Genomic DNA, 16523 nt, shown 5'->3' with positions numbered 1-16523 from the left:
GATTTATGTTTTTTCCCATGACTGTCTGGTAAAGGCAGCTCTTTGTTCGAGCAAGGATATTATACCGGCCTCTGGGCGATGGAATGTTGACCGCAGCGCCATCTTACGGCCAATGTATAAAAGTTCACCATCCTTTTTGCTCTTAGTGTCGAGCGTGACCTACCTCTCCCAAAAATCTGCTCCCACTGTTTTTGTAGATGAGGGGCAGAGCAGGAACAGAACATTTCCAATGAATATATTAACTGTATACCAGAATAAAACACATTCGGTTGATACATGCAATCTTTATTGACAAGAGCAAGTTTATTACAGTGTCAACAGGCTTGTTAATTTGAGGTCATCTACAAAGCAGAGGCATGTATGAAACAACACAACTAATAAATACATATACAAACATAAGTGAAGAAAAACTAAATTTGTAACAAAAATATAATTCAGTTATGTTATAAAAATAAGATTTCACTGTAGAAAAAAATACACTGACTCAGAAATATATCCGCTCCAAGAAGAGCATCTGACATCTACCTTGGTTCCTATTAGACCCATACAGACATGTGCCCCACATATCAAACTTATGTTATCACTTCATTAAGGGCCTTATGCTAAGAAAGAGGTTATACATACACATCACATTCCAGACAGACTTAGGAACAAAAACATCAGCTGTCACTCACATTTGACCAAAACAAGCCAATCATTTTGTGGTATTGAGCAATCCAATCTTCTGCAGCTGATCCACATAGGGACAACAGCTGCTCTGTTAGTCCTGTGACATTCTCTTGGAGACTTATGTATTTACAAGGCCATGGTTTGAAAAAAATAACAGAAAAACAAAAACACATTAAGCAACATTTAACGAAAAATCAAAAACTAGACCTCATCTTGTAGTGGCACAACTATTGAGTGAATTAGACCATAATGCATCAGTATCCATCTACATGTCAGGGACATGTTTTGTCATGCATACAAGTGCTTATTTTAATACATTTAAAATGTTTGTCTCAGACGTTCTCACTTTTAAAATGTCTAAATACCTATTAGATAGGAAAGGTACAGTACACACAGGAAACAGCACACCAGTCCAAACAGTCAATTTCAAAAAGATAATCCACCCCCAGAATATATATTTTTTTTTATGAAACTCTGGTCAATTTGGTGAAAGCATGTGTTCTATCGGTAGGTCAAGTAAAACATTTCTTCATGATTTAACTTGGAAGCGGTCAGTCTGTGAAATCAGGAAATCGTGAAGGAACGCGTCATAGCTACATGGTTCTCATCACATTTCATAAAAGTGTTTTAAAAAACAATTACCTGCACTCCAGATCACCAAATCGGCCAATAGATAGTATGGGCATACTTGTCTAGAGCGCATCCATCCATTTATATATATTACGGGTGGGTCTAATCCTGAGTGCTGATTGGTTAAAACCACATTCCAGCCGGTGTCTATTCCGCAAATTACCACTGTCTAAATCTATGACGTTAAAATGCCTATTTACTCTGTTCCATCTCACTGCGCAGTCCACTGTCTCATCAACCCAGCCAGGAAATGTATCAACTTGATCTCCACTATAAAAAGCATCTAGACATCATCTCACATTTCTTTTATACTAACATTTAGTTTTCAACAGCGGAGATTTGTATAAACCTTGCAGTCTGTCTCTCCGGCATTTGCAACATTGTTTCAATAATTCCCTCATAGCCAGTGTCTCGGGCCTAACATCACCCGTGTCAATATATCCTCCAAAGACCGGCTTCTCGGGCAAATATCATCATGACAAAGTACACATTTCACTTAGATATGCTCAATCTAAAACACTGTACCAATTTATTCAACTCAGTTTTCTCCTTCAAGAACCATCTCGCAATGCGCACTGCGTGTCTGTGGGGAAACGTTGGAATGGATCAGTGTTGCCATAGCAACGTATTCTGTACTCACTCTGGGCCGAGAGGAACTGCAAACTGAACACAGTGAGATATACTCCTAAATTGATAGTGCAGTTTGTTTAGGTGATTTTACAGCCAACTAGCTACTTCGCATGCTGATATTGACTTTGCTATTGTTGTGTGTAGCTACGTTTGCTAGCTAGCCAGCCAAGAAAGAGAGCATTGCATGTGTTGTAGTTGACTTGAGCTGCAAAAGATTCCACATCGATTTTCACATGGCTAAAAATAAAACATTTGTTCCCAAAAAAATAATATATATATTGTTTTCATACATTAGTGTTATACACTGTTAATCATAGGAATTTGTGGTTTGGGGTCGATTATCCCTTTAAGGCCATGGGACATATAGGTAATACACGCCACCTAGTGGCTCATATAGTAAACAACTAGCAGTATGCATTACATAATACTATGGCAACCAAACGCAGTGTTATGGCTGACTACTTCATGCATTTTAGCATACAGTCACAAGCAAACACAGTAGCAAACACACTGACTTGTTGCCATGCTGGCAGAGCAGAAGTCAATGAGGGTTCTGGATGGGTTCTAGGTACCCAAAACCCATGTATCTAGGTGTAATACAACTGTGGACTGTGGATGTTTCACACACACCTTAGTTCTTATGTTTCAAAGTGAGTTTATCATTGAATGAGCTTCTTGTTAAACATGGGTTCTAAATAATCAAGGTTTCTTGGTGAGGTTTCTCACTTTCTCAGATCTTGGTTCCCTGTCTCTGAGAGTGGTGATCTTGGTGACCAGTATTCTGGTGCTCCTGAGGAACCGCGGCTGTGTGAAATAGAACAGTATAGGATCTAGAACGCTGTTCATGCTGGCGAACGGCCTGGTGCACTTGTAGATCACGGAGAACAGGTTCCGTGTAGCACACGGAGCACCCGGTAAGGTTCGTACCAACAGGTACATGGTCTTAGTAAGGTGGAACGGCAGGAAGCTCACAGCGAACACCGTCACCACGATGATTATCATCTTCACCGCCTTGTCCCGTTTCTCCATTGAGGCGGCCATGTTAACACCCTGATAGGACGGCGGGTGGCAGAGGAGGTGGCCCATGCGACAGTAGCACACCACGATGCCCATAAAAGGCAACAGGAAGCCCAAGCAGGTCAGAGCCATCCCATAGGGGTAGTAGTCAGCCGAGTGCTCCGGTCGACTCAGGTCATAACAGACGGTGCGGTTACGCTGTGTTCCTGTGGAGGCGTAGTGGAAAGTGGGGGCACAGAGGACGGCGACCACCAGCCACACTCCCCCGCAGACCACCCATGCCAGCCTGCGACCCCCCTGCTTGTGCCAGCCGGCCATAGGGTGGCAGATGCCCACGTAGCGCTGGAGGCTGATACAGGTCAGGAACAGGATACTACCATGCAGGTTACTGTGGAAACAATAAATAACATCACTGATGTTATAATGACAGGGTTTTCTCTACAATACACTCAAAGCTCTCTCCGCAGAAAGGTAACATGCAGTGTATGACTCATTATTACTTGTAGAACTGTAAGTATGAGTTTTTCAAGTAATCTATAAAACTGATAGGAATATGTCAGTTAATGAGTAGCTATACTACCTGTAGAACTGAAAGCGGACCAGTTTGCAGGCCAGCTCTCCAAAGGGCCAGTAGTCATGACTGGCGTAGTTGTAGATGAGCAGAGGTAGTGACATCACATACAGGAAGTCAGCCGTGGCCAGGTTGAGCATGTAGACGTTGCTCCGGGTCAGGTTGGGTCGTGACCTCCAGATCTTAAGGATGACCACTCCGTTCAGAGGCAGACCAATCAGGAAGACCACACTATAGATGGCAGGAAGTAGGAAGCGCTTAAAATCCTCCTTATAGGTGCAGTCTGACCCTGTGACATTGTTGTCGCCCAAGGCGATGAGGTAGTCCTCCGAGTGGGGTTCTGTGTATGGTCCAGAGGAGGAACCTTCTGCTGTGAATGTTCCATTTAGGAACGGTTCCGTAGAGAACACTTCTAGAGAGGATATTGACATGGCAACAGCTTCACATTCTGAAACGGGGAAGAGAGGAGTGGGTTAATTGCATCAAAGTTGACAACCCTGCAGTGCTGCGCAATTAACCAACATTTATTTTTTTGTGGTTGTTAAATAACTAATTGACTGACATCGGTTCAATTACTTGAATTCTTTTGAGTTTTTTTGTGTGAGCCCAACGGCACCGTTTCTCTAAAGAGAAATCAAATAATTAACGAGAGAAATCAAGTAAAGAACTATGTGGAATGCAGGGCTGAAGAGAGTTGTAGTTTTCAGCCTAGTTCAGTGCAGAAACGTGGTAATTAACTACAATGACCATAATTCATTATGGCCCGTTCTTTTAGGCTCAGACAGAGATACATACACTTTTACACTATGTTAGGTTAGATACACACAGACCCACTGGCGTCATGAACCCCAAAAATCTGAGGGGGCACAAAGTACATGAGGATTGCTAGGGGAGGTGCTCTGTAGGGGGGCTTGGACCCCTGTCCATAAATTGGATAATTTAGGATTTTTGAAACACCTGAAACACCTTTTTCCTGCAATCTAGAGCCATAAGCATTATGCTTAATTCCATGTCAAAAATATATTTATTTTCCTGCTGACTGAAGGTTCTTTTTTTAAAGAAACTAAATATGCTTCTCTGCATCTCTGATGGGGAAAAAGGAGTGGCTAATAAATCTGGCTGGCTGGCTGGCTGACTGGCTGGCTGGCTGGCTGACTGGCTGGCTGGCTGGCTGACTGGCTGGCTGACTGGCTGACTGGCTGACTGGCTGACTGGCTGACTGGCTGACTGGCTGACTGGCTGACTGGCTGACTGGCTGACTGGCTGACTGGCTGACTGGCTGACTGGCTGACTGGCTGACTGGCTGACTTACTGCAAATTGAGGAAATGTGACTAAACTCAACAAAAGAGGAAGAAAATGTATCATGAAGCCAAGATCAATGATAAAGAAAACAAAAACAAAATCAGAAGGCTTATTCATCTCAAAACCATTTGATGTTGCCAATTACTTTAATGATTACTTCATTGGCAAAGTGGGCAAACTTAGGCAGGACATGCCAACAAAGAACAGTAAGCCATGGTATTAAGGTATAAAAAAATAATAATAAAGAAAAGCATTTCAAGTTTGAATTTTGTAAAGTTAGTGTGGGAGAGGTGGAAAAAGTATTTCGATCAATAATGACAAACCTCCTGGCATTGACAAAGATGGAAAGATACTGAGGATGGTAGCCGAATATGGCCACTCCTATCTGTCATGTCTTTAATCTTAGCCTAGAGGAAAGTCTTTGTCCTCAGGCCTGGAGGGAAGCCAAAGTCATTCCACTACCAACGCGTGGTAAAGCGGCCTTTACTGGTTCTAACAGCAGACCTATCAGCTTGCTGCCAGCTCTTAGCGAACCGTTGGAAAACATGGTGTTTGACCAAATACAATGCTACTTCTCTGTAAACAAATTAACAACAGACTTTCAGCATACTTATAGAGAAGGGCACATAACTGCATTGACACAATTGACTGATGATTGGTTGAAAGAAATGATTAATAAGAAGATTGTGGGAACTGTACTGTTAGATTTCAGTACAGCCAGTGATATTATTGACCATAACCTGTTGTTGAGAAAACTTGTGTTATGGCTTTTGGTACAAATCCTTCACTAAGTTGTAGACCTAGGCTGAATCTGGTAATGAATGGTGTGGTTGTTGAACAAGTTGAGGAGACTAAATGACTTGGTGTTACCTTAGATTGTAAACTGTTATGGTCAAATCGTATAGATTAAATGGCTGTAAAGATGGGGAGAGGTCTGTCCGTAATAAAGAGATGCTCTGCTTTTTTGACACCACACTCCACAAAGTCCTGCAGGATCTAGTTTTGTCTAATCTTGATTATTGTCCAGTCGTGTGGTCCAGCGCTGCAAGGAAACACCTAGTTAAGCTGCAGCTGGCCCAGAACAGAGCGGCACGTCTTGCTCTTCATTGTAATCAGAGGACTGATGTAAATACTATGCAGCCAGTCTCTCTTGGCTCAGAGTTGAGGAGCGGTACGTCTTGCCCTTCATTGTAATCAGAGGACTGATGTAAATACTATGCAGCCAGTCTCTCTTGGCTAAGAGTTGAGGAGTGGTACGTCTTGCCCTTCATTGTAATCAGAGGACTGATGTAAATACTATGCAGCCAGTCTCTTTTGGCTCAGAGTTGAGGAGCGGTACGCCTTGCCCTTCATTGTAATCAGAGGACTGATGTAAATACTATGCAGCCAGTCTCTCTTGGCTAAGAGTTCATTAAGGAAAGACTGACTGCGTCACTTCTTGTTTTTATAAGAAACATTAATGAGCTGGAAATCCAAGTACAGTGTTTAGCAGTGGGAATGTCTGTCTGCCCCCCACTACCCACTCTTGGATTGTACAGTTGTGGCCAAAAGTTTCGCGAATGACACAAATATTCCTTTTTCTAAGTCTGCTGCTTCAGTTTGTATGATGGCCATTTGCATATACTCCAGAATGTTCTGAAGAGTGATCAGATGAATTGCAATTAATTGCAAAGTCCCTCTTTGCCATGCACATGAACTGAATCCCCAAAAACATTTCCACTGCATTTCAGCCCTGCCACAAATGGACCAGCTGACATCATGTCAGTGATTCTCTCGTTAACACAGGTGTGAGTGTTGACGAGGACAAGACTGGAGATCACTCTGTCATGCTGATTGAGTTCGAATAACAGACTGGAAGCGTCAAAAGGAGGGTGGTGCTTGGAATCATTGTTCTTCCCCTGTCAAACATGGTTAGCTGCAAGGAAACACGTGCCATCATAATTGCTTTGTACAAAAAGGGCTTCACAGTTAAAGATATTGCTGCCAGTAAGATTGCACCTAAATTAACCATTTATTGGATCGTCAAGAACTTCAAGGAGAGCAGTTGAATTGTTGTGAAGAAGGCTACAGGGCGCCCAAGAAAGTCCATCAAGCGCCAGGACCGTCTCCTAAAGTTGATTCAGCTGCGGGATCGGGGCACCACCAGTACAGAGCTTGCTCAGGAATGGCAGCAGGCAGGTGTGAGTGCATCTGCACACACAGTGAGGCGAAGACTTTTGGAGGATGGCCTAGTGTCAAGAAGGGCAGTAAAGAAGCCACTTCTCTCCAAGAAAAACATTAGGGATAGACTGATATTCTGCAAAAGGTACAGGGATTGGACTGCTGAGGACTGGGGTAAAGTCATTTTCTCTGATGAATCCCCTTTACGATTGTTTGGGGCATCCGGGAAAAAAGCTTGTCCGGAGAAGACAAGGTGAGTGCTACCATCAGTCCTGTGTCATGCCAACAGTAAAGCATCCCGAGACCATTCATGTGTGGGGTTGCTTCTCAGCCAAGGGAGTGGGCCCACTCACAATTTTGCCTAAGAACACAGCCATAAATAAAGAATGGTACCAACACATCCTCCGAGAGCACCTCTGCCAATCATCCAGGAACAGTGTGATGACGAACAATGCCTTTTCCAGCATGATGGAGCACCTTGCCATAAGGCAAAAGTGATAACTAAGTGGCTCGGGGAACTAAACAGCGATATTTTGGGTCCATGGCCAGGAAACTCCCCAGATCTTAATCCCATTGAGAACTTGTGGTCAATCCTCAAGAGGCGGGTGGACAAACAAAAACCCACAAAAGTCCAAGCATTGATTATGCAAGAATCGGCTGCCATCAGTCAGGATGTGGCCCAGAAGTTAATTGACAGTATGTCAGGGCGGATTGCAGAGGTCTTGAAAAAGAAGGGTCAACACTGCAAATATTGACTCTTTGCATCAACTTCATGTAATTGTCAATAAAAGCCTTTGACACTTATGAAATGCTTGTAATTCTACTTCAGTATTCCATAGTAACATCTGACAAAAATATCAAAAGACACTGAAGCAGCAAACTTCGTGAAAATGTATATTTGTGTCATTCTCAAAACTTTTGGCCACGACTTTATGTCTGTGGTTTCAAGATCTCTCTGTTATCCTGGCCCCGTCGCCATATCTCTGTTATCCTGGCCCCGTCGCCATATCTCTGTTATCCTGGCCCCGTCGCCATATCTCTGTTATCCTGGCCCCGTCGCCATATCTCTGTTATCCTGGCCCCGTCGCCATATCTCTGTTATCCTGGCCCCGTCGCCATATCTCTGTTATCCTGGCCCCGTCGCCATATCTCTGTTATCCTGGCCCCTTCGCCATATCTCTCTTATCCTAGTCCCTTCACCATATCTCTTATCCTAGTCCCTTCACCATATCTCTTATCCTAGTCCCTTCACCATATCTCTTATCCTAGTCCCTTCACCATATCTCTTATCCTAGTCCCTTCACCATATCTCTTATCCTAGTCCCTTCACCATATCTCTCTTATCCTAGTCCCTTCACCATATCTCTCTTATCCTAGTCCCTTCATGTCAATGTCTTAAACTAGCCCCGTCACCAGCAACATCAATTTATTTTCCTATGCCCTTCACCATCAACATCATTATCACCCACATCTCTCTCAGTCCAAACCACAAGTGGGCAAGTGTTAGACTTTCTTTGGAAGTCAGCTCTAGCAATCTCAGACAAACATACTAGGCTTCTATTGTCTGAACAGTGACGCATGGTTTCACAACATGTCATACCAGGAATGACAAGTGAGGAGGATGGAAAGGGAGTGCCAATATTCCACATCACAGTGTGTGTGCGTTGGCTGAAGTACTCCCTCTCTGTGAATGTGTGCGTTGGCTGAAGTACTCCCTCTCTGTGAATGTGTGCGTTGGCTGAAGTACTCCCTCTCTGTGAATGTGTGCGTTGGCTGAAGTACTCCCTCTCTGTGAATGTGTGCGATGGCTGAAGTACTCCCTCTCTGTGAATGTGTGCGTTGGCTGAAGTACTCCCTCTCTGTGAATGTGTGCGTTGGCTGAAGTACTCCCTCTCTGTGAATGTGTGCGTTGGCTGAAGTACTCCCTCTCTGTGAATGTGTGCGTTGGCTGAAGTACTCCCTCTCTGTGAATGTGTGCGATGGCTGAAGTACTCCCTCTCTGTGAATGTGTGCGTTGGCTGAAGTACTCCCTCTCTGTGAATGTGTGCGATGGCTGAAGTACTCCCTCTCTGTGAATGTGTGCGTTGGCTGAAGTACTCCCTCTCTGTGAATGTGTGCGTTGGCTGAAGTACTCCCTCTCTGTGAATGTGTGCGTTGGCTGAAGTACTCCCTCTCTGTGAATGTGTGCGTTGGCTGAAGTACTCCCTCTCTGTGAATGTGTGCGTTGGCTGAAGTACTCCCTCTCTGTGAATGTGTGCGATGGCTGAAGTACTCCCTCTCTGTGAATGTGTGCGTTGGCTGAAGTACTCCCTCTCTGTGAATGTGTGCGATGGCTGAAGTACTCCCTCTCTGTGAATGTGTGCGTTGGCAGAAGTACTCCCTCTCTGTGAATGTGTGCGATGGCTGAAGTACTCCCTCTCTGTGAATGTGTGCGATGGCTGAAGTACTCCCTCTCTGTGAATGTGTGCGTTGGCTGAAGTACTCCCTCTCTGTGAATGTGTGCGATGGCTGAAGTACTCCCTCTCTGTGAATGTGTGCGATGGCTGAAGTACTCCCTCTGTGAATGTGTGCGATGGCTGAAGTACTCCCTCTCTGTGAATGTGTGCGATGGCTGAAGTACTCCCTCTCTGTGAATGTGTGCGTTGGCTGAAGTACTCCCTCTCTGTGAATGTGTGCGATGGCTGAAGTACTCCCTCTCTGTGAATGTGTGCGTTGGCTGAAGTACTCCCTCTCTGTGAATGTGTGCGATGGCTGAAGTACTCCCTCTCTGTGAATGTGTGCGATGGCTGAAGTACTCCCTCTCTGTGAATGTGTGCGATGGCTGAAGTACTCCCTCTCTGTGAATGTGTGCGTTGGCTGAAGTACTCCCTCTCTGTGAATGTGTGCGATGGCTGAAGTACTCCCTCTCTGTGAATGTGTGCGATGGCTGAAGTACTCCCTCTCTGTGAATGTGTGCGTTGGCTGAAGTACTCCCTCTCTGTGAATGTGTGCGATGGCTGAAGTACTCCCTCTCTGTGAATGTGTGCGATGGCTGAAGTACTCCCTCTCTGTGAATGTGTGCGTTGGCTGAAGTACTCCCTCTCTGTGAATGTCTGCGTTGGCTGAAGTACTCCCTCTCTGTGAATGTGTGCGATGGCTGAAGTACTCCCTCTGTGAATGTGTGCGTTGGCTGAAGTACTCCCTCTCTGTGAATGTGTGCGATGGCTGAAGTACTCCCTCTGTGAATGTGTGCGTTGGCTGAAGTACTCCCTCTCTGTGAATGTGTGTGTATGTCATCACTAGCCCCCTGAACTGCTGCCATGGTCCTTTGGGCAAAGGGTTTGCCCAACGCCTCTCATTTTATTGGAAACCTCTCTGAAGAGTGTGTGCATTTCCAATGAAAAGCTCCAGATTGCCACCTAATGTGGTGCTGTGTCTAATCCAGATACTTTTCAGGAAGCATAGACAGGTGCAAACTCACACACTGCAGAAGCTGTCAGACACACACACTTATTTATGAACTGCATGAGCAGGTGACCAAAAACCAGACACACCAGATATATCAACAAGATAACATTAAGCCTCATCTTCCATTTGCTCTTTCTCATGCACAGTGATTACACACACACACTATAATGAAATTCTCTGATTAAATCCCTGACCATGCGAGGAAGGCATCTTTTCCTCAGACTAATCAATGACTAATGCTGCAGTCTCCTCTTCTGTGATTTTACTGGATGGATGAGAGGGGGCGGTCACCCTGTCTAAAGCTCTGACGCACACACTATAAAGCCAAGGCCATATATGATTTAATACATTTACATCATCAATCAATCTGGAGACAGACGTTGTAACCTTAGAAACAAACACCATCAAACAATCTCAGAACAGATGAGGTACAACTCTAAAATAGACAGAAGGGCAAAAGTGGAAGTTGCCAGGGTTTATTTTTAACCCAAACCTGACCCTCACCTAGCCCAGCGGAGACACCAACACTTCACGATAACAAGTTGGGTCCACATCTCTGTGTGCTACTGTGGGTCAATATTACAACAAACAATACCTACCATTAGGGATTAGTGTCATCAGAGCTGGCTTCCCCACTGGGATGACACAGTTAGGGAAAAGCTAGAAGAACATGGAGTGACTGGAAAAAGGCTAAAAATCAGATCTGATGCACAGAAGCAGCAGTCTGCTCCGCTAAGTGTCCCGACGCCGGTCTGCTCCGCTAAGTGTCCCGACGCGGGTCTGCTCCGCTAAGTGTCCCGACGCGGGTCTGCTCCGCTAAGTGTCCCGACGCGGGTCTGCTCCGCTAAGTGTCCCGACGCGGGTCTGCTCCGCTAAGTGTCCCGACGCGGGTCTGCTCCGCTAAGTGTCCCGACGCGGGTCTGCTCCGCTAAGTGTCCCGACGCGGGTCTGCTCCGCTAAGTGTCCCGACGCGGGTCTGCTCCGCTAAGTGTCCCGACGCGGGTCTGCTCCGCTAAGTGTCCCGACGCGGGTCTGCTCCGCTAAGTGTCCCGACGCGGGTCTGCTCCGCTAAGTGTCCCGACGCGGGTCTGCTCCGCTAAGTGTCCCGACGCGGGTCTGCTCCGCTAAGTGTCCCGACGCGGGTCTGCTCCGCTAAGTGTCCCGACGCGGGTCTGCTCCGCTAAGTGTCCCGACGCGGGTCTGCTCCGCTAAGTGTCCCGACGCGGGTCTGCTCCGCTAAGTGTCCCGACGCGGGTCTGCTCTGCTAAGTGCAACATCAAGCTATCTATCTGATGTCATAGTGAGTAGAACAGCTTATTCAGCATGTAGCTCAATACCAATTCTACAAACTACTTATTTTTAGTCTCCAAACCCCTACAGTCTTACAGCTCCTGACTTTCAGTTACACCCAAAAGGAGATCCTACAGGGGTGTTTAGGCACTTATGCTCTGAAGAGCGCTCTCGAGTGCATCGTCAGAAGTTGTCATGGTTTCGCAAGGCGAAGAGGAAGTGAATCTGCAGCTGGTGAAAGGACCGTTATTAAAACTACAGAGACATGCAGGACAGTTAACTCTGACCAATAAAGGAAAGGGAAAGGGGGATACCTAGTCAGTTGTACAACTGAATGCCTTCAACTGAAATGTGTCTTCAGCATTTAACCCAACCCCTCTGAATCAGAGAGGTGAGGGGGGACAGTGGGGACAGTGGGTTAACTGCCCGGGGGACAGTGGGTTAACTGCCCGGGGGACAGTGGGTTAACTGCCTTGTTCAGGATGGTATTGTTATTTCTCACCAGGTCTCAAAGCACTTTAATATGTAGGTGAGGAACTCCCCAAATCCACCATCTGTAGCAATGACACCAACCTGTATAGTCCGTCCATCCCTGAATGAACGTTACCCCCCATCAGACCAGGAGAGAGTTAACATAGAATACACACTGCTTCTCAACCTCCCTCCATCCTCTATGTCAACTATGTCTGTGCCAGTGGAGACAGAGAAAGCACCCGCAGGACCCTGACTAATGTCCGGGGTGGTCTGACCCAACAGGACTGTTACCGGAAACACAGCCGTGGTCACTATACACGTAGTATGTTTTCCATCACAAAAGATGCACACACAGGTGTACACAGACACACACACTATTCTGCTGCTAGGTGTTAAAGAGAACACTGTCATAGCACCAGCTGTATAGCATTCATCAGCCAATGTGTTTTTATGAATAATTAGACGTGTTTCCCCTAGGAATTTATTCAGCAGCAGAGGAAGAGTTTAGCAGGAGTCCACAATAAATGTCACTGTTAAATGCATAAAAGGGGAAATGGGAAACAATGAGTAGCCTAAACACGTCTGGGACAGAAGGTACAGCTATGGAAAGCTGTACAACGGAGTGGGTACTGTACTCCATACGCACAACATAGTCCTTGCTGTTTCTAATCCAATATTATTGAATCTCAAACAAAGTGTGTGTACTTGAGGAAGGAGTAAGTCTACGGTTGGCTCTATCAACGGTTGGCTTTATCAACGGTTGGCTTTATCAACGGTTGGCTTTATCAACGGTTGGCTTTATCAACGGTTGGCTTTATCAACGGTTGGCTTTATCAACGCGCTGCTCTAAAGTGCACCACCAAAAGAGGATTTCCTGTTTTTACGAATTACAGCAATAGGACTACAAATTCCCAACCCTTCATCATAACACAGTGAAGGTTATTGAACAGCAATATTAGGACACCTCGTGTTGTTGACACGTGAAGACAGGTTTAAATAGCTATGTGGTTTAAAGGGGTAATCTGCAAGATCAAACAATAACATAGGAGTTACCGCACGCCACTGGTTGGGTAAACAACAGAGGGATAGGACTGGAGAAACGTATCCACTATCAAATTCACAGACAAAGTTATGGATGAAAGGACTGACCATCCACGAAACAAGATTCTAGTTTTAAAACGTGTTTTGAGGTTATGACAGTATTGGATAACATTACTTTATTTACAAACAATGGAGTAAAACAAGTGTATATCTTGGGTTCTGATGACGTACCACAATTTAACTAAGCTCATTAGGCATTTATCAATTTTATTCTTCAAGAATTAATGGGTATATTTCATGATCATTTTTTAAAATTCGATCTCAAAATTCCCCTTTAAGGTAATTAACTCATGCCTAAAAAAATTGTCTTTGATCATATTTAATTCGGAGAGCCATTGCCAAAATTATTTATATTATATGGGAAAATGTTTCAGACTACTATGGTATAATGACTATACAATGTGCCAATTAGGTTATTTAAACTCGTCTGTATTTAAAGTGAAATTGTAACTCTTACCTCTGCAGCTGCGATAAAAGATCGACTTTCTCTGTAGCTGTCAACAAGTGGGAGATCCAACCCTGCGGAGGTGCCTCAGTCTACCTCGTGTTTGACCAGGCAGTCGCCTAGTAGCGCAAACAAAGAAGTACTTTCATGAGAAAAAGAAGTTAGCCAATCAATGGAGAGCCTTCATAAAGTCCAACTGATTTTCATGTTTTTCGCAGCACAAGAGAGCATGATATTAATGGCATTTGGCGGTTTCGATGATGATGAGCCGCGCAGCACCGGTCTATAAGGCCCGTAACGTGAACTGGCAAAACCACTGAGGGAGGGGCGCCGTCTCAGACCGAACAGTAGTCTGCGCCGCTCGGTCATGTCGTCAACAAGGCAGCATCGTCCAGAAACATACATGTTCCTTAAAATATATATATGTTTGAATTTTCGAACTACTTTTCATTCGGAAGGCAAATAAAGAGTGTTTGTCAAAAGCAATCACTTTTGCATGTGGAAACAGAATCAAACTCATTACTCCGTGCTAATTACGTTACATGGGCCTTGAACAGGACACCGGGTAGTGGAGGGTATACGTCATATACACTCTTATTTTTCAGTGGGCATTGCTTATACTCACTTCTTAATCCCCACCGATATGTATAAAAAAATTATTACCTTCACGTTTCTATGGTGGGATTTTTGTCTATAGGCTACTTTGAAGCAAGGTAAAACATGCCTGATAATATAAAGTAAAACGGTCAGGTTTCAAACAATTAAGGAACAGGACAAATAGTGATGCTAATGATACCACTAACAGTCTTCTGGTAAAATGGAAAGACTTTCCCAAAAACTCTCTATTAAATGTTAACTAGCTACAAAGTAGCCTGCGCTTACCTGTCAAAATGATATCACGATTATTTGCATCAATCCAGTGGCCAATTCTTTTGCAAACTCCATCTCGCGTGCTACAGAACCACGGCGAATCAAACAGTAGCGCCACGTGCCTGCTGCACACGTCAATTAAAGGGTAACCGTTCTCAAAAATCAACATTTTATTCGATTTTTTCCCCCCAGACTTCAAAAGTGGTCTCCTGGTGTGGTTTAAGCATTGCTATGTACTTAGACCATATAATTGTTTTGTTTTGCTGTTTAAAAAAAAGGGTGACTTTGAGAACGAAAACCTGAAAAAAATGGTGGAACATCTGAAACCAGTGAATTTCTGACTCCGTTTATCTGTTTTAATAGTAGGTCTACTATTAGCCTAATGCACAGTACAGCTTGGGTTGGCCTGACTGTGAAAGACCAATATGGGATTTATCATTTTGGGTAATTCAGAGAGGATGTCATAGGTTGACTGGTGAGCTTAATGTGGCTCATTTCACAGTGTTTCAGAGTCCTTTAATAAGACCCATGACACCAATATTTGTGTAAACTCTACATGGTTGTGTTCTGTAGGTGTCACTGAGTAAACTGATACCCCATTTCATGGGTGCACCTTCCATAGGTAAGGCTGAACAGTGCATATACAGTGTATATATGTACTGTATGAATGTCCCCAATGCATTTAGGCAGTCTAATAAATCCACAGTGCGATTTGAATGTTTTTTTTTGTTGCTGTTTGTAAAATGTATATTAAAAAAAACGTTAAAAAGTTATATAAACAACATTCCAACTTTTTTTTTTTTTTTAGCATTGTCTAGTCCAAATATGGCATTATTCCACTATATGTATCCGTTTGGATCAGTTTTTTGGGGACTTTGGGGACTTTTATATTGAAGGTGTAACGGATGTGAAATGGCTAGCTAGTTAGCGGTGGTGCGCACTAATAGCCTTTTAATTGGTGACGATTGCTCTGCAAGGGCCGCGGCTTTTGTGGAGCGATGGGTAACGATGCTTCGTGGGTGTCAGTTGTTGATGTGTGCAGAGGATCCCTGGTTCGCGCCCGTGTCGGGGCGAGGGGACGGACGCAAAGTTATACTGTTACATTGATGCTGTTGACCCGGATCACTGGTTGCTGCGGAAAAGGAGGAGGTCGAAAGGGGGGTGAGTGTAACGGATGTGAAATGGCTAGCTAGTTAGCGGTGGTGTGCTCTGCTTGTATCAATTCCTCACAAGAAGTAGTTCTCGAGTAAAAAGGGGGAAAGCTGTCACACTGTAAGACTTTAATGACATTTCAACAGTAAAACACTAGAATGTACGGTCAAATATAATGAAATGTATTCAACATTAATGCTGTAGGTTGCACTGCAGCAACGCTGCTGCCAGTTTAATGCTGTAAATCTAAAGTGCAGAAGATGATGGATGAGCTTCATCACGTTCTCTCCAGAGGGAAAACAATCGAAATAATACAACACACCTCTGGCCCTGTCTCAACTTTTATTACCTTTTTATTGAATCTGTCAATACTGAAGCCTGGCTGCTGTTCAGGATCCAGGAGCGTTGAAGAAATATGTCCTCAACTGAAATATAGCTTAACCCACTGTATGTCCTCAATGAACACCATTCTGCATCAAATTATATCATGTTTGAATAAAATGCACATTTCACGTTGTCTACTAAATGAATGAAGGAATAATAAATAAACAAACAAATGAATACATAAATATATACATCATTTTAATTTCATATCCTGCACCAACAATGGTATCATGGGAATTAATAAATGAATGGAAAACACTTTGATAGAGATGGTTAACCCAGAGCAGAATAACATAATAATAAAATGACCTAACAGTCTTGCCGTAGTTGCATTAACACTGACACTTGTACTGTTCTCACTAGAGATCGTCCGTTATGGA

The 16523-nt window shown here is 44.2% G+C and overlaps 1 protein-coding gene across 3 annotated transcripts; it reads right to left on the bottom strand.

The window, feature by feature from the left end:
• Positions 1–280: 280 nt before the first annotated feature.
• LOC129831698 (P2Y purinoceptor 3-like) lies at positions 281–14708 on the bottom strand. 3 transcript variants are annotated; one of them, XM_055895072.1, is made up of 4 exons: positions 14620–14708; positions 13750–13856; positions 3527–3965; positions 281–3334 (listed from the first exon to the last, which is right to left on the bottom strand). In XM_055895072.1, the coding sequence occupies exons 3-4, from the start codon at positions 3946–3948 to the stop codon at positions 2629–2631; spliced, it is 1128 nt and encodes a 375-aa protein (XP_055751047.1). In that variant the 5' UTR covers positions 3949–3965; positions 13750–13856; positions 14620–14708; the 3' UTR covers positions 281–2628. The 3 variants fall into 3 exon arrangements, with proteins under 3 accessions (XP_055751047.1, XP_055751048.1, XP_055751046.1); XM_055895073.1 differs by lacking the exon at positions 13750–13856; XM_055895071.1 differs by lacking the exon at positions 14620–14708 and having other exon boundaries at positions 13750–14079.
• Positions 14709–16523: the final 1815 nt, after the last annotated feature.

The sequence above is a fragment of the Salvelinus fontinalis genome, chromosome 33 (assembly GCF_029448725.1).
Source record: "Salvelinus fontinalis isolate EN_2023a chromosome 33, ASM2944872v1, whole genome shotgun sequence".
NCBI classification, from domain to species: Eukaryota; Metazoa; Chordata; class Actinopteri; order Salmoniformes; family Salmonidae; genus Salvelinus; species Salvelinus fontinalis.
This window is presented reverse-complemented; position numbering and strand designations above follow the sequence as displayed.